Consider the following 17432-nt stretch of genomic DNA (forward strand, 5'->3'; position numbering starts at 1 on the left):
GCTTGTGTTCCCTCTCTCGCTGGCTGTCTGTATCTCTGTCGAATAAATAAATAAAATCTTTAAAAAAAAAACAAACAAGAAAGCAAAACCCTTTACATTTCCGTGCTTTTAGATTTCTGGAGTATAATTGCAATTAGTAGATCCAAGATGTAGCCCGTTGGCCTGGAGAATCAGGAATGAGAAGGAAAGAGTGGGAGGTTGCAGCCAGCTGGCTCCACTCCAGGGCTGGCCTGACCACTGCCCCTCCCCTTCCCCCCCCCCACAGGCGGACCCCTCCAGCTGCCCTTCCCATGGCCCTCTGCCCAGGCCACCCCAGGCTGCTGGGTCAGCCCTGCCCACCAATTGTCTCCAGCTCTGCAGGGGAGGGGCAAGGAGGAAGGGACAGGAGGAGGGTATGTGGGGGCGGGCTGCCCGGGGCTGAAACACTCGACCAGCCTCAAGCAGAGGCCCAGCCATGTCCAGCCCAGGGCTCCTGCTCCTGCTCTTGCTGCTGGCAACACCACCACCTCTGCAGCCTTCCTCTCTGGCACCACCGGACACCCCAGAGGGCAAGGCCACCATCATGGGCCTCATCCTCTCGGCGCTGGAGAGAGCCACTTCCTTCCTAAAGAAGAGGCTGCCTGAAATCAACCTGGACGGCGTGGTGGGGTTCCGGGTGCTGGAAGGTGGGTGCACTCTCAATCCACTGGACTGGCCACCGTAAAACCAGTTCTTAGCCAGTCCCCTCCCTGCTCTACTGGAAAGCTTGCTCCTTTTGGGTGTCTTGGGGCCCTGCTATACTCAATTATTTTAGAAGCAAAAAGGATTCAGAAACCACATGGGAGGGGCGCCTGGGTGGCTCAGTCGTTAAGCATCTGCCTTCGGCTCAGGGCGTGATCCCGGCGTTCTGGGATCAAGCCCCACATCAGGCTCCTCCGCTGGGAGCCTGCTTCTTCCTCTCCCACTCCCCCTGCTTGTGTTCCCTCTCTCTCTCTGGCTGTCTCTCTCTCTGTCAAATAAATAAATAAAATCTTTAAAAAAAAAAAAGAAAGAAAGAAAAAGAAAAAAAAAGAAAAGAAAAGAAAAGAAAAGAAAAGAAAAGAAAAGAAAAGAAACCACATAGAAAAAGATTTGGAAATTATTATTTTCCTGGGAGGAAATGATTCATTTGACACTGCCAGTCCCGATGTGTCATGAACAAGATGGGCAGAGGGAGTGTGCCCTTTCAAGGGGCATTGATGGGAGGGTGGCTATGGACAAAACCAGGAACCCTCAAGATCAGGCTCCAACTCCACTCCCCCCACTTCCAGCCAAAGCCACCTGATGGCTCCAAGAAAAGAGCCAAGTGTTTGTTCAGCTTTCAGGGATATAAGATCCTCTAGAAGGAGCTGGCAATAGGCCAAGGCAAACACGGAACCACCCAACGCACACTTTAGGTTGCAAGGAGCCCCTCACCGAAGGCCACCTTGACCATAGTGACAAAGGGCTGACTTGGTATCAGCCTGGGGCTCTGGCTGGCCCCCCCTTTCACATCACCCACTCTGGGTGGCCAGTGCAGCTTGCCACCCACTGCCTACCTAGACTCCAGGTCCTATCAAGGGGAGGGGCTCTGGGATAGGTCTGCTTCCGTGGCTGGCCTCCCGGTGTCCTCCCCACACTCCTGAGCCCCCAGGCGGCATCCTGGAGACCCCCAAGATCCAAGATCCAAGATCCACTCAGGCTAGGACCCGGGTCTCCATTTAACCCCAGCCCTCTCCTATAATGTCTCTAGAAATGAGTAATAGTAGTAAACACAGGCCATTAGGCACAGGTCACTTTCAGAGGCCCATGAAAATGTTTTGATTGTTTTGATGTTTTGATTTCTCTCTTTTTAAAATTTTATTTTTATTTATTTGAGAGAGAGAGAGAGACCACGAGCAAGGGGAGAGTGGCAGAGGGAGAGGGAGAAGCAGACTCCCCACTGAGTGGGGAGCCCCATGCGGGGATCAATCCCAAGACCCTGGGATCATGACCTGAGCCAAAGGCAGACATTTAACTAACTGAGCCACCCAGGCTCCCTGTTTTGATTTCTGTTAAAGTCAGAAGGAATAAAAATGAACTTTAAAGTCAAAGAGAATGCTCTAATATATAATATCAACATATCCATCTTTATTTTAAACCAGTCGTAGGACATACTCTTTAATCTATTTTTATAATAAAGGAAGGGGCCCACAATGCCACAGCATGTGGCCTGGCAACTGTGCCTTTTGATGTTACCTGGGTACCGGCTGCGTGTAATCCCTGAACAGCCCAGAGGGGGAAGTGCTCTGTTTTGCTCTCTTTGCAGGTGGGGCTCTGAGGCACAGAGAGGTTCAGTAACCTCCCTCGGCCTCACAGCTGACAGGCAGGGGTCTAGTATTGAAATCCACCTGCTCTAACAGCCCTTGAGGGCAGGGTGGGCATTGCATTGACTTTCCTGACCACCCTAGATGTCAGCCACAGCACTGGGCTCCATCCATGCAGCAGCTGAATAAACAAGGCCTGGAACAAGGCAACAGGCTTTTGTCAGCAGCCATCCCACGGACCTGTTGTTTCCTTATGGAGAGAAAAAGGAAAGGCAGGTGGTTCCCTTGGCTGTGTGCTTTCTGGGGTCTGTGAGATAATAAAAGATAAGGTTCGCTAAGTACCTGCTAAGCACTGGCACAATGTAAACGCTCACGTGGGGTATTTCGCCGACTTCCCCCACAATCCTTGAAGTAAGTTCATTATGATGATCCCCTTTTTACCAATGGAGGGACAGGCTTTAGAGAATGTCCGAGGTCACACAGCAAGCGAGGCGGTGGGCTTAGAACCCTGCTCTGTCTGACTCAGCGCCCGTTGCCTGAATCACTACAGGGTCAAGGTGGCTGGGAAGGAGGGAAGCGGTGGCCCAAGCCGACACCACACAACAGCCTTAGACCAGGGCCACCCCCTCCTTTCCTCTCCACAGCTCTGCCCTATCCCTTGGCAATAACCTACTGATGCATAACAACTTATCCCTGAATTTAGCTGCATAAAACAACAAAATAGTTACCATCTCACAGTTTCTGTTTGTCAGGGGGAACAAGTGGGCTGGGTGGTTCTGGCTCAGGGTCTCACATGGGGTTGGAGTCAAGATGTCGGCCAGGGCTGTGATCATCTGAAGGCTTGACTGGGGCCAGGGGAGCCCGTTCATTCCCAGACCTGGCAAGTTAGTGCTGGCAAATGCGTAGAGGCCTCAGCTACTTACCATGTGACCTCGCCATACGGCTACTTGTGTGCCCTTGCAACATGGCAGCCAGCTTCCCCCAAAGCAAGTGACCTCAGAGAGAGCAAGGTAGAAGTCTCAACGTCTTTTACAACCAAGCTTTGGAGGTCACACACCATCATTTCCCCAATTTCTTATTGGTTTCGAGGGTCAGCCCCATACAATGCAGGAGGGGCTTGAAAGGGTGTGAAAACCGGCTGGCTGCCACAGCACTCGCTGTGAGGGTCCTATCTTTATTCTCAACCTCCTGGGACAGAGAGAAGAGGTTCTCATTCTGGGGCGTACGGTCGCAACAAGATACCCACTGATCTCCCAGATCCTTTCTGCGTGGGGTAGACAAGTGGACATTGACCCTAAGAGACAAAGGGTCCCTCCAGCTGCCTCTGCCAGCCAGGAGGGTGATCCAGAAGGTGGCAGCAGCAGCCACACAGGCAGGGAGAAATAGCACCATGAGGCCAGCTTGGGTGCACCTCACTGCTGACTTGGCTACCCCTTCTGGGTGCCAGCACAGTACTCTCCATCTGCTGTGAAGCCAGGCAGTCTGGAACAAGGCTTCAGAAGCAGACAGCCTAGGTTCAAGTGCAGAGAGAGAGCGAAGCCTGAAGAAGACCACTACAGAGCCCATCACCCCAACAAGACTTGCTTAGCACCCTCTAAACCTCATCTGCCCTCCCCATCAAAGTTCTACCTGAAGCAAAAAACAACTCTCACCCTCTCAGCCCTGTGCTGAGGCTTTCTTTCACATCTGCTCTCTCGACCACCTCTTATCTCCCCACCATCACCATTTTCTCCCAACCCTGCAGAGCCACTGCTAGTCCAAAATGCACCTGTGTGAAAATTAGAAAAAGATGTGTTCTTCCTCAAGTCGCTTGCCTGCCATCTGCTGGAAAATTGTCTTAATACATATAGAAACCCATGATAGGGGGCACCTGCATGGCTCAGTCAGTTGAGCGTCTGCTTTCGGCTCAGGTCATGATCCCAGGGTCAAGGGATCAAGTCCCACATCAGGCTCCTTGCTCAGCGGGGAGCCTGCTTCTCTTTCACCCTCTGCCCTTCCCTCTGCTCGTGCTCTCTCTCTCTGTCTCAAATAAATAAATAAAATCTTTAAAAAAATGAATGAAATTTAAAAAAAAAGAAAGAAAAAAAAAGAAACCCATGATAGGAATAGATGCTGCCCTTGTGCAGTGTACAACCTGCTCAACTGTACATAGCAGCTCTCCACCCAGCATCTGAATCCCTTCCTCATTCCTGTAGAGCAAACCTTAGATCTCCCTGATTAATACTTATAGCTAAACTTTATTAAGTGCTTACTTTGCACTGTGGACAATGCTAAGTCCTCTCTATGCATTAGTTCATTTAATCCTTACAGCCCCCAACTCCAAGAAATAAGGACCATCATTACCCCCATTTTATAGATGAAGAAAGTAAAATGGAAAGAAATTAAACATCTTTCTCTGGTCACCCACAAGAAAGTATTAGAGTCAGGATCTGAACTCAGGCCCACTTCCAGAAATCAAACTCTAAGCTGCCAACTTCCAGCAAACTGACCCCCTGTCACCAAGCTGAGCCCCACAAGGCCTAATTTCCAATAAGCTCAGCCAATTCTTTCCTCTCAGGAACTGGAGGAGGCAGAGAGGCTCAATAAACATTCTAAGTTAGGATAATTTTTCCTGTCCAAATGGTTTGTCAAGAGATGGAATGAATGAAGTCTTTTCCTTTGCAGTGCAGCTAAAAGGTGTTCAGGAAAAGTGGGCCCGGGACCCCCAGCTGCAACGGCTGAGCCTGCGCGTGGGGAAGCTGGCAGAAAAGCTGGCACCTCTCCTTCACAGATCCATCTTCTATCTCAGGCTGAGTGACCCCAAGTACTTAAGAGGTAACAGCAGGGTGTAGAATCCCATTTCTTCAGGAACATAGCATCTGGGGGCACTCCTCCTGGGGTGTGGGAGGTTCTGGGACAATCTGTAAACAACTGAGTCCTGTGGGCCAAGCACACCACAGGCTGACTCTGGGGAATGTTTGGTCATCCTTGACCAGGTTGAGATGACCTCTCCCACCCACACAGGGAGTGGTGGAGTGGAGGGGGCAGTGGTCTGGGAGTAGGGAACATGCCTCCCCTTGTTCGGCTTACCCCAGGCTTGAGAGCCTTCATCCTAGACCAGAGGGGAGGGTCTGGTCTATCCCAGAGAGTGGGATATCTCAAAAGTAATTCAGCCCTTTGTGCACCACATATTAGCATCCTGCCAATATCTCTCTGACCCACCCTGTAAGCCTGGTGTGAATCATTCCTGGAGGTGGTAGAGGGAGACGACTTATAAAACCATCCCCTCATGCCTGTCCAGCCTCCTAGACTCCCAGCTCCCAGTCAGGTGTGTGGGAGTGAATGGGGAGATGGTTAGCCAGTACACCCTTCCTTCTCAGACAACAGCCTGGCTGCGCCTAACTGCACCCCAACCCTCCCTACCTCTGATCTCCAGGTCCCCTATCTTCTCCCAGGCCTGGCCCTTAAGACCATCCCAACCTGTGTCACCCTAAAAAAGTCCCTTAGTATCTGGTTTTGGGTTTGTTTGTTTGTTTTAAGATTTTATGTATGTATGTATGTATGTATGTATGTATGTATTTATTTATTTATTTATTTATTTATTTGAGAGAGGCAGAGAGCACAGCTCTGGGAAGGGGCAAAGGGAGAGGAGAAGCAGACTCCCCACCAAGCAGGGAGCCCGATAACGGGTTCCGTCCCAGAACCCTAAGATCATGACCCGAGCTGAAGGCAGACGTTTCACCAACTGAGACACCCAGGTACCCTGCTTGGCATCTGTTTTGTAAGAGCTCCACTTTCTAACCAAACCGAAGGAGTCAACTAACCCTTTTTGTATATCTCATGCTTTCATGGGTTGCAGTGAATTTGGTCAAAGCCTGTCCCAACACTATTTCTATTGATTTTTTTTTTTTAAGATTTTATTTATTTATTTGAGAGAGAGAGAGAAAGAGCGAGAGAGAGCATGAGCGGAGACAGGGAAAAGCAGACTCCCTGCTGGGCAGGGAGCCCAATGGGAGGCTGGATTCCAGGACCATGACCTGAGCCAAGGCAGACACCCAACCAACTGAGCCACCCAGGCACCCCAATTCCTATTGATTTAAAACAAATTCTTGGGGCGTCTGGGTGGCTCAGTCGTTAAGCGTCTGCCTTTGGCTCAGGTCATGATCCCAGCACCCTGGGATCAAGCCCCGCATCAGGCTCCCTCCTCTCTGGGAGCCTGCTTCTCCCTCTCCCACTCCCCCTGTTTGTGTTCCCTCTCTAGCTGGCTGTCTCTCTCTCTGTGTCAAATAAATAAAAAAATCTTTTAAAAAAAAAATGAAAAAATAAAACGAACTCTTTTTAGAAGAGGAGCTTCCTCTTCTATGTGTTTCAAACATAATGTGCAACCCTCAGGCAAAGCTCAGAGCCCTGAGCAGGCTTGTGTATGGTCAGGGCTACCCGGGGAAGGGACACCCAGTTCCTGGGCTTGGGCTGCAGGAGCCTGGGTGCAGTTAGGCAAGGCATGGCCCACTGCTCCTGGATGTTTTCCCCTCACCCCACCTCTCTGCCAGAATTCCAGCCGACCATCCAGCCTGGGTTCTGGAAGCTTCCACATGCCTGGACCAGCACAGATGCCTCCATGGTCTACCCCACGTTTGAGCCACAGGACTCCTTCTCAGAGGAACGCAGTGACTCGTGTCTTGTGCAGCTGCTGGGAACAGGGTGGGCCCCCTGCACTTGCCCCCCTTCCCAAAAACCCAAAACCACTTGTTTTCTGTTGTCCTCGTGTCCCACTCACTCTCCAAATCTCCAAGGATCTGTGTGAAACCAGGGACAGCCACCCCCCTCCCAGGCACCCTGACACCAAACTCTCCCACCTCCATTGCACCTAAGCTGCCCCCACCTCCATTGGAGACTTCCAGCTGGATCCAGACATCCACCCCACTTCCTGCAATCCCCCACCCCACCCCATTGGTCTCTCACATCAGAGGGATCCTTTCAAAAACCATATCTGAGCATTCCACCCTCAGTGTGAAGCTTCCTGTTGTTCTCAGAACAAAGCCCCAGCTCCTGCTGTCCTTCCAGGTCTCCAGGCCCCTCTAGTCCAGCCCCTGGGGCTCTTGTCAGACTCTCAAAAGGACCTACTTTGTCCCACTTCTAAACCTTTGCCTGTGCCCGGCAGGCAGTTGTGGGCCTCCTCCCAGGCTGCCCCACCCCACCCCTTGCTGAAGTAACTCTGCTTACACTTCAGGGCCACCTCCAGCATCCTTCCTCCAGAACCTTCCCTGACCCCACTGCACAAGGCTGACCTCCCATCGTAGGCTGACTCTCCTAGCACCACTGGTAGCCATAGGTACAATTTACATTTGTCTAGGGTTCTGCCATGCTCACTGGGCTGTAGGTCTCTGCAAGCAGGAGTAGAGCCTAGTTAAGCTCACCATTTCATCTTCCTATGCAGTGGGCTTGCAGCAAGCCCTGAATCAGCTCTAGGTTCAGAGAACTGCTGTGTAGGGCAGTGCTGGAAAAGACTGTACTTGGGGTTCCCACGGAGCAATAGCATGTCACAGCCCCCTGGAGCTTGCCCACCCAGGATAACTCCAGGGTCACCTCCCCTGTGCTGGGGTATTATTTAGCAAATCAAGACATAGTACACCTGTGTTCTATCCAGCACAGCTGGGTGCCTGGAACTTACTGGAGTTCTAATAACTAGTGGGGGAACGGGGACCAGGGAAGGCTCCATGTCCTCAGGCTTCCTTTAGCGCACCCTTCTCTCGGGCCCAAACACCTTCGTCCCCAGGACAGACAACAGTCAGCCCTGCAGGCTCTCGGACTCCTGCAGGACCCTCATGACCAAGCCTGGCTGCTCCGGCTACTGCCTGTCCCACCAGCTGCTCTTCTTCCTCTCGGCCAGAATGGTAAGTGCCCCACGTGGGCCAGCTACAGACACAGAGGAGAGAGAAAGACACAAAGGGGCTTGTGGCAGTGTGGTTTTTATGCTACACACCAGGAAAATAAGCGGGTTTTTGGGCTTGCGTTTTGGACATCAGGAGGGAGAAGTAAGAGTAGCCTGCCATCTGTCTGCTATCGCATTGAACCAAACTAGGGAGAATTTGGGATTCTAGTTGGACAGAGAGCTTTGTGTCCTGAACTGGATCTGAGGCATCAGGAAAACAAAGAGAAAGAGTAAAAGAGAAGCAGCAGAAAGAACTCAGGCTGGTGGGGGACTGGGTTTCTAGAACTCAGTAAACAATAACAAATAGAAAAGGATTTAGAACATTTGGTCCGTAGCAGCTTCCAGAAAACCAAACCAAGACAAACCAGCCCCACACCCACCTCTGCAGCACCCAATGCTCTTCCAAGCCAAGAGCTCAAACTTCGATAAATAACGATAATAATTTTTGAACACATATATTTCCTCATGGATAAAGATAAGGCTCATTATCTCTGTTGAAAGATGTTCATCCATGTGCATAAATTCTTAGCTGAGAAGGTACTTAATGTTTTAGTTAGGTTTAAAAAAAAATTTTTTTTATTTATTTGCATGCTGTCACTTTCTAGTGTTTCTATAAATACAATAAAAATCAAATTACAAGGAAAATTATTTTGATTATTAGATTTGACAGGTAGAAAGCTACTCTGACACAGTGTTACAGAAATTGCCACATCCCCTTCTCATCTCCTGTCCTGTCCCTGAGACCAATCCATGGCCCACACTTTTGAGCAGCACTGAAGCTAGCCAGCTGGGTTAGCCTGGAATCTGAATACGACAGCAGCTAATGGCTAAGTCGCTATAGTGTGAGGCCTGTGTCAGGCACTTCCTAGCTATGGTACCACCCATCCAAGTGAGCACCTCTGGTGCGGCTCCCAGACACATCGCCCTTTCCCTGTAGCTGAGACCCTCAAGGCTCAGAAAGGTTAACTTAGCTGGCTAAGGTCACACAGCTCCTGAGTGGGACTTAAACTCAGCTCTTTATGATCCTCCCCAGTGACAGAGCCCCCAGCAGTCCAGGGGTGTAGATGGGGAAGAAATTCTGGGAAAAGGGAAAAGACCTGCCCCAAAGGCAACCACCTGCCAGACCATCTCAGAACTACAAGTCTTTCCCTGTGGCAGCATGCGGGTCTGTCACCCATCCTCCCGGCTGTTTCTTCCCCTCAGAAGGGATGCACAGGCGGACTGTTCCGCCAGAGCCAACACTACATGAACCTCTTTTGTGCCAACATGATGGACCTGAACCAGAGAGCTGAGGCCATCGGATACGCTTACCCCACCCGGGACATCTTCATGGAAAACAGTGAGCCCTGGCATTACTCTGTAGGGACAAAGCAGAGGGGTGTGCCTAATGCAGGGTGCGTACACACACACACACACACACACAGTAGGGCTGCCAGATTTAGCAAATCAAAATACAGGGCGCCCAAGTAAATTTGAACTTCAGATAAACGGAATATGTTTTTAGTATAAGTATATCCTAAACATCCCCTGGGATATGCTTATGCTTTAAAATTTGCATTTGTGTTTTTTGGAAATTCATATTTAACTGGGCATCCTATATTTTCTCTGCCACGATGTAACTGCTTCCTGCCCCAAAGGCTGACCCAGCGATGGAGCTCTGAACTGACCAACTAGCTGACTGGCAAACAGACTTTGAAGCCTCTGAGATGAGGCAGAAAAGGGGTCTCTGAGTGGCTGCTCCTTGGCTTGAGTGTCTAGATCCCTCTACTGACCCTAACTCTTCAGTGACTCCCATGAGGGCCCTAAATGGGAGGCAGCACCCAGCCTGGGAGCTGCCTTCTTCCAGACACTGCCCTGAGCACCCATCTCCTGGTGCTGCCTCACCCTAGCGGGAGGAGGCAGGTGGCACCGTGCAGCCTTGGGCAGTGGAAGCAGGTGGGCCTGGGCGGCAGGCCTGTAGAAGGTCCTCTGTCTTTGCTTCCAGTTATGTTTTGTGGAATCAGTGGCTTCTTGGACTTCTACAAGCTCCAGTGGCTGGAGGCCATTCTCAACTGGCAGAAGCCACAGGAAGGATGCTTCGGGAGGCCAGGTGAGCTGCACTTTCACCCTGGCTGGGAGCAGGAGGCTGGTGGGGGGCTGGGTTTCTAGGCCAAGTGAAGAAAGGTGATACAGTGGTCCTAGTGGCTCAGACAGAGATTTGCCACACGTATATACATGCAAACACACATGTGAACACACACACATGGAAATAGACTTGGACCTTTGGGAGCCAAAACTTTGCAGGATGGGAGACAGTCTTGTTGGAAGGTGTTGGCCCCCTGCACCTGCATGAACAAATCCATTGCTTCAGTGAGTGTTCCCTGAGCACCTGCTCTGTGCCAGAGCACTGTTCTAGGCTCTGGGGAATACTGGGGCCCTGAAGAAAAGAGGCAGAAACCACCTAAATTAACCAATAAGCGAGATAATTGCAAGTTCAGATAAGAGCTGTGGAGGAGACAACAGGCTGAGAAAAGAATATGGAAGAAAGTTCTTTGGGTGGGAAATTCAGGGGAGATGGCTGGAGCGGATGACATAGAAGCAGAGGGGGAGAGGACACAACCCCTGTCCAGCTGTGTGATACTGGGCAGCTGGTCCTCGTCGCAGTAAGTCACTTCACCTTACTGAGCCTTGACTTCCTCATCTGTAAATAAATGAGTATAATAATCTCCTCCCTGAGCTATGAGGAGCAGATGTAATACGTGGGAAACCACCTGTCCTGTGCAGGGTACAGACGAGGCTCCCAGTAAATGCTGAAGCTTGGGATGCTCAAGGAGGCAAAGCTTTTGGAGTAAGAGAGTCTATTTTTAAAATAAAGGAGTTGATAAAATGAAGATTCTCAGGCCCCCAGACCTACAGAGATTCAGCAGGTAGAAGGTGGGCCTGTGGAATTTGCATTTTTGAGAAGCTCCTCCTGCTGTTCTGATGTGGGTGTTTGGGGGACCACAACTGGAGAAACATCAGTAGATGATAAATTTAGGCAGTGTGTAGAGAGGATCTGCAGACAGGTGCTCAAGGAACCTTCTGGAAGGACCTCCGGATTCAAGAGAAGACCTGAGTTGCTTCAGGTGTCGTGAGAGGGAGGAGGTTTGGTGAGTAATGTGTGAAAATCCATCTCGAGAAGGTCACCTTTCAACTCTCCTCCCAGCTGCTGAAGATGAAGAATTATCGAAAGCCATTCAACGCCAACAGCATGTTTTGAGAAGAGTGAAGAGGCGAGAAAAACAATTTACAGGTAATGAAAATACCCGGGGGCCTTCTGGGCGTGAAACCAAGACACCCCAGAAAGGCTGCACACAGACTGACCTCAGTGGAAATGTGCCTTGCCATCCCTTTCAGGGCTGGGTCTAGGAGGTGGAGGGCAGGGTAGGAAGTGGGAGTCCAGAGATCTTGTCTCCAGCGAAAGGAACATAAAAGAAGTTTCAGCGTGTTACTGAAAATCACAGAGATCACCCCTTCTCCATCAAAGTCAAGTCAGGCAAACAGAACCAGCACTAGGAACTTGAGGCAGAGGGAATTTAATGTAGGGAACTCTTCTCAGGGGTGTTGCAAGAGACGAACCCAGAAAAGTGAGACAACCCAGAGATTAACCACTGCAGGAAGCCACTCCCCTCCCTGGAGGCAGAACTGGAGGGACTGTGGAGCAAGGTGGGGTTAGCAGAGCCTGCAGGGGCTGGACATGGAGGAAGCAAAAATGGGGAGAAATACCCTGTCTTCTGCCCTCCTTCGGCCTGTGTCTGCTGTTGTTCAAACCTAATCAGGTGATGGGCAAGGCATCCTGGGAAATGTAGTTTGGAAGGGTCAGTGCACTGTGGTTTGGAGCAAAAAAGAGCAGGAGGGAATCTTCAAGCCAACAGGCAAGTGGCCAGTGCAATCCCCATGGCCACATGTCCAGATGTCCCCAGCTTACACCTGTTGTCCTGGAGCCATTATGAATAATGCCCGCTTTCACTCCCAAAGTGTCCTGGTTGAGATGATAAATTATGTGGTCAGTTCACCAGTGCAGAGAAACTGAGAATCAGATATAGTTATATTGAGAAGGGAAGAAAGGCAAGATTTAATATGGGAGGGATAGAGGGAGTAAGAAGGAAGAGAAGACCTGATTCGTTTTTTTTATTAGTACAAAATAAATAACTGCAAAACAGAAGCCAGAAAGCTCCAGAGTAGGTGCCCAGCATATGTTGGTGAATGATCCCAGTAACTAAGCGTCTGCCAGTGAGCCCCACTGTAGCCTCGTCATCTGCCTGCAGGTAGACAAGAGAAGGGAGTGGAAGCACAAATCCAAAGGCTAGGCTGGGGAGGGGAGAGAAGTTCTCAGGAGACTTCCAGAGGCCCTGGGTAGACCTGCCTGACATGGGGGGCTGTGGCTACCCATGGCCAGCCGGTCGGGGGTCTGCTGTGCACACACTGGAGAGCTGGCTGCTCCCTAGAGGTAGACAGCTGGACCCTAGGACAGACCAGAGGGCTGGAGACGGAGCTGCAAAAAGACCCAAGGTCCTTCCTGGGCCTCTGCAGATTGATGACAGTCTAGGAAACTGCCCAGGAGGGAGTGGTGCTTTGTTTCCTTCTGGCGCGCACCCCCTGCACACCTGTGGAGCAGGGGGCAGCCAGCATGGAGATTTAGAGCACAGGATTTGAAATCATGCTGTCAGAGTTCGACTCTGCTTCTGCTTCTTCCTCACTGGGGGGGGTCACTCAACCTCTCTGAGCCTCAGTTTCTTTATCTGTAAGATAGGGACCTAACAGTGCCTCCTTCATAGAGATGTTGGGGATTAGTATCAGATCACTGTGCAAAGCACTCCCCACGGTATTTGGCACAGGATAGCGTGAGCTGCTAGGGTTGCTAATTGGGCTCCTTAAAACCTGCATTCTCCCTCCCTCTAAAGGCCCTAGCTGGGGTCCTTCCCTCCTCCAAGACTGTGAGGGGAGAGGAAAGTCCTGGCTCCCTCCTACCTGCTCAGAAACAGAAGGTAGGTGGCCCAGTTTGAGTTTAGGGAACTAAGTAACATCCAAGCGGTTCCTGTCAGGCAGGTGCCCAGGGTCACCTGGGATAGGGCAAGACTAATGCAGCAATGAGGGAGGCTATCAAGGTCAAGAAATGAGCCGTGGAGTCCCCAGGGCTGGGGAGCTCAGCTCTGCTACCTGAGCCTCAGTTTTCCTATCTGCAAAAACGGGCAATAGGCTGTTGTTCTAGAAGGTCTCACACAGGGCCTGAGAGCAAGGGGAGGTGGAAAGGAGCTGGACAAGGGTATGGCCTCAGGTCAGATCCCAGGGGAAGGGAGCTCTGGAGTGGAAATCGCACCTGAGTCACCCTCCTGAGATGGGAGGCTGGGCATTTGTGTCCTGTATTAGTAAGTCATTGGGATGAAGCATAACCTGTCCGATGAGGAGGCTCCAACTGGCTGAGGTCATTTCTCTGGAGAAGGGAGCCATTCATGGCCAGCACTGCTGGATGGGTGCCTGGCCCAGGATCTGGCTGGCCCGGGAAGTATCTGAAAAGCACTCACTACGGAACTATGGCCACCACACAGTGTTCACAGGGCGGACTCTCTCTCTGCAGATGGCTGTTCCTCCCACAACACAGCCATGGCTGTGGCAGCCCTCGGGGGCTTCCTCTACGTCCTGGCGGAATACCCCCCCACAAATGGAGAGCTGTGGCTGTCCACACTGATGCCACCCGCAGTCACTGAGACACATGTTTCTACACCTGCCACTGGAAGATGAAACAGAAGCCGGACGCCCTTAGTCAGTCCTTCCTCCCTTAAATCCTGGGTGCCCGGGCAATGCCAACAAGGAGGCGGCAGAAGAAAGACTAGCAAAGCAACCCAGCTTCATCCCCTCAGGGAGCAGGGCCAGGGAAGGTGATGTAGGGGTGGATCCAGGCGTGGGATCCAGGCGTGGAAGCAGATGAATAAATTTAGAGTGCAGTTGAGTCGTGTTTCTCAGCCGTGGGGACAACTTCTAGGGCTCTGTTTCAAGTCACGACACAAATTCCAAGGAGACCCATAACTTGAGTCTTAAAGGCAGTTTGTTCAGATGCCCAACTGTTGCACCCTTCCCGGTGGGAGAAATAAGGGTCTCTGAATGTAACAGTTCAAGTCCTGACCGAACTTGAGATATGGTCACAAAAGATCAGCTCGTAAAATGTTTATATCCGTGCGAGGAACTCTACAGTCCCATGTCGCGTCCTTTCATGGCCACATCATTTTACAGAAAGGCAGTGTGGCATCATGGTTAATGGTGTGGCTCTGTGCCTAGGCTCCCTGAGTCCGAATCCCAGCTGTCCTGCTAATTAGCTCTGTGTCCCCGGGCAAGGTCATTTAGCGTCTCTGCGACTCTGTTTCCTCATCAGTACAATTGGGACAATTACAGCACCTGCCTCAGGATTACTTGCAGTGCTGTGACCATCATCTTTGTAGGGTACTGAGAACCATTCCTATAACATAGTAAGTGCCAGGTGAGTGGCACTTATCCCCCCACAGGAGGGATGATGTCACATTACCTGGGGGGTTGTCCTGAAGCAGTGGGCACGGAGAGCTGACTTGTCAACTTTTCTCTTATGCCCAGCTTGTAACAACTTCCTCCCTCGTGTTCTGCTTCAGTGTGAGTATATCTGAACATGTCAATGAGAGTTCTTTTTTTGTTTTTGTTTTTAATTAATTTATGGGTCCAGGCACTGTCTGTGGTGCAGATTTCAGGCTATGGACAGATGCATGTCAAAAGGAGAGTGGGGTAGAAAACTCAGCTAAAAACCCAGTCCTTTGGACTGGAAGTTTCTTTAAGTCCATCATCTTGCTTTGCTTCGAAGTGAAAAATAGATCATCCTTAGGTGACAATTGAGTTGTATTTGACAATCTGAATTCAAGCTCCGAGCTCCTTCTGTGATCAGCTCAATAATCTGGTGGGGGCAGTGGTTCTTCTAAATCTTTCTCTGGGGAGTTAAGTCTCCTCTGTCTGATCCTCTTTGTTGGTGCCCCTGAATGCGTTCCTGAAAGTGCTCTTCAGTTGTCAGGCACACAGAAATGGTCCTGGATCTCGCTGACAAGTTTGACTTGCTTTTGAGTTGCTAGTTTTCTTGAGCAACCAAGGGCCAGAATTTAATACCTACTTGGCACTCCATATGCTTCAAGGATTTCTTCCACACTGCGTCACAAACCGAAGTTTACCAAGACAGGCACGCAGCCTAGAGAGGGGTGGGTGGCACATAACCGGATTAGGGGGGATTATGCCTCACCCCCTGTCCTTCCTGCATTTGGGATGGATTAGTCACTGGAGCCTGACATTGATACATTTTTAGAAGGTTTAAGTGACCAAACTGGGGGCGGGGTGGGGGGGCAATGCCTCTAGCAGAAATCTGGGTTTATAAGCCACTCTCAGGAAAAGGGAATCCTAATACAAACTGGGACATGGGAAGAAAATTTTGCAAGATGAACCCACCTGAATTGTCACGCCTTTGGGTTACGATTGCTGTAGGGCACTGAGAAGAGGTAAAAACACCAACGGATGAGTCTCTTCACCGCTCCTCCACCCCAGACCTCAGCCTCTCACTGAAGATGAATCCCATGAGCATTTAATATGATGTGGAGGTGGGCCTTCACTTCCTGTGTTCTAAACACTGAGCACTGGCTCCCTACCCTCCTAGAGGAGTTTCTCAATGTGTGGCCTGTGGCTGCCGACATCAGTACCAGCTTGGGGAATCTTGTTACATATGCAGATTCTCAGATGCCTGGGTGGCTCAGTCAGTTAAGCGGCTGCCTTCTGCTCAGGTCACAATCCCAGAGTGCTGCCTTGGGCTCCCTGCCCAGCAGGGAGTCCGCTTCTCCCTCTGACCCTCCCCACTCTTGCGCTTTCTCTCTCTCTCAAATAAATAAATAAATAAATAAATAAATAAATAAATAAATACAATCTTTAAACAAACAAACATGCAGATTCTCTAGCCCTGCCCCTAGAGATTCTCATTTAGCCCTCAGGAGGGGGGGCCTGGGGACATGCCTCCCTGGCAAGCTCCCAAGGGATGCTGATGCTCACCAAGGCTGAGAAGTGTGGGGTCCCCAAGGCCTGGACCTGTATGACATCCAGTGGTAGATAAAGGGAACTTCTACAGTTGACATTGGGCAGTGGCCTTGGTTGTGTACATCCAGGGGTCTAAGTAATGTCCCTCCAGCACGTGCTCCTCTACCCTGCAAGATTCTTTTGGCTGGTCTGGAAATTAAGTTGACATTAGACAGATTATCAGGAGAAAAACAACAACAACAAAAAAGTTTAATAACATGCATACTGACTATCTATGTGAGAGAGACCCAGGAAAACTGAGTAACTCCCTGCAATGGCCTAAGCCGTCTCCCTAAATACCATCTCCAGCTAAAGAGGAGAGAAGATGTTGGGGGTGGGGAGTCAGTTAAGGGAGGTTACTGGGGAAAGCACAGTAAACAAGAGTAGATTTAAGTCCATGCTGTCTCTACTGATAACAGTTTCTAGAGATTTAGAGTCATCCGTCCCCCTCTTTCTGGTAATGAGATGAAAACACACTTACAAAAAGGTAAATTCTGTTTTCAGAGCTTTCCTTGTGTCTGCAATTTCTTAAAAATAACCAGCTTATCAGTATGCCAAAAAGGCATATCTTGGGGTGGCAAAATTTGCTCCCCTATGCCCTCCTCGGTGCTCACACTCACCCCACTGTGATCTTAGGTGTTCCAGCAATGTTCCTGTCAAAAGTGTGTTCCTGATAGGCCCCTCGCTGAAGATAAAAATGTCCACTGTAAAACAGTATTTCCATTAAATGAATCATTGTGTTTTTAAAGTATTTCCCTTTAAGATTTAAAAAAAGTTGTAAGCTCAAACTTCAGAACCAGCTGCCTCGGCTGCTAACAGCTGTGTGACCCTAGGTCAGTAGCTTGTCCTCTCTGTGCCTCCATTTCCTTTTCTGTATAAAGGGTAGCACAATAACACCCACCTTCTAGGATTCCTGAGATAAAATGTTGCAGGGTAAGCCCCTCACATAGTGTCTGAGGTTTAAATGAGCTCAGTGGGTGTTAGCTGTTGAGTTTCTCAGAAAACCCAGCATCCACACCACTTCCGCCTCTGAGGTTTTATCAGTCACCTATTATTTATGAGCAAAGGATGTCATTCCCAGGCAAATACCCCATCCATTCCTTCAGTAAATAGCGGTTGCGAACCTACAG

The 17432-nt window shown here is 50.2% G+C and overlaps 1 protein-coding gene and 1 long non-coding RNA gene across 2 annotated transcripts; one reads left to right on the plus strand and one right to left on the minus strand.

The window, feature by feature from the left end:
* Positions 1-45: 45 nt before the first annotated feature.
* Positions 46-14371, plus strand: CUNH16orf89 (chromosome unknown C16orf89 homolog). The gene is made up of 8 exons (XM_008696864.2): positions 46-665; positions 4968-5117; positions 6833-6983; positions 8059-8176; positions 9418-9553; positions 10199-10303; positions 11399-11485; positions 13811-14371. Exons 1-8 carry the CDS (start codon positions 455-457, stop codon positions 13972-13974), a joined length of 1122 nt encoding a protein of 373 aa, XP_008695086.1. The 5' UTR covers positions 46-454; the 3' UTR covers positions 13975-14371.
* A 138-nt stretch (positions 14372-14509) lies between these two features.
* LOC121103805 lies at positions 14510-17280 on the minus strand. Its single transcript, XR_005836086.1, has 3 exons — positions 16279-17280; positions 15688-15727; positions 14510-15433 (listed from the first exon to the last, which is right to left on the minus strand). It is a non-coding gene; the product is annotated as an uncharacterized LOC121103805 (long non-coding RNA).
* Between the last annotated feature and the right edge of the window lie 152 nt (positions 17281-17432).

Source organism: Ursus maritimus, unplaced genomic scaffold (assembly GCF_017311325.1).
Source record: "Ursus maritimus isolate PB19 unplaced genomic scaffold, ASM1731132v1 scaffold_2, whole genome shotgun sequence".
Taxonomy (NCBI): Eukaryota; Metazoa; Chordata; class Mammalia; order Carnivora; family Ursidae; genus Ursus; species Ursus maritimus.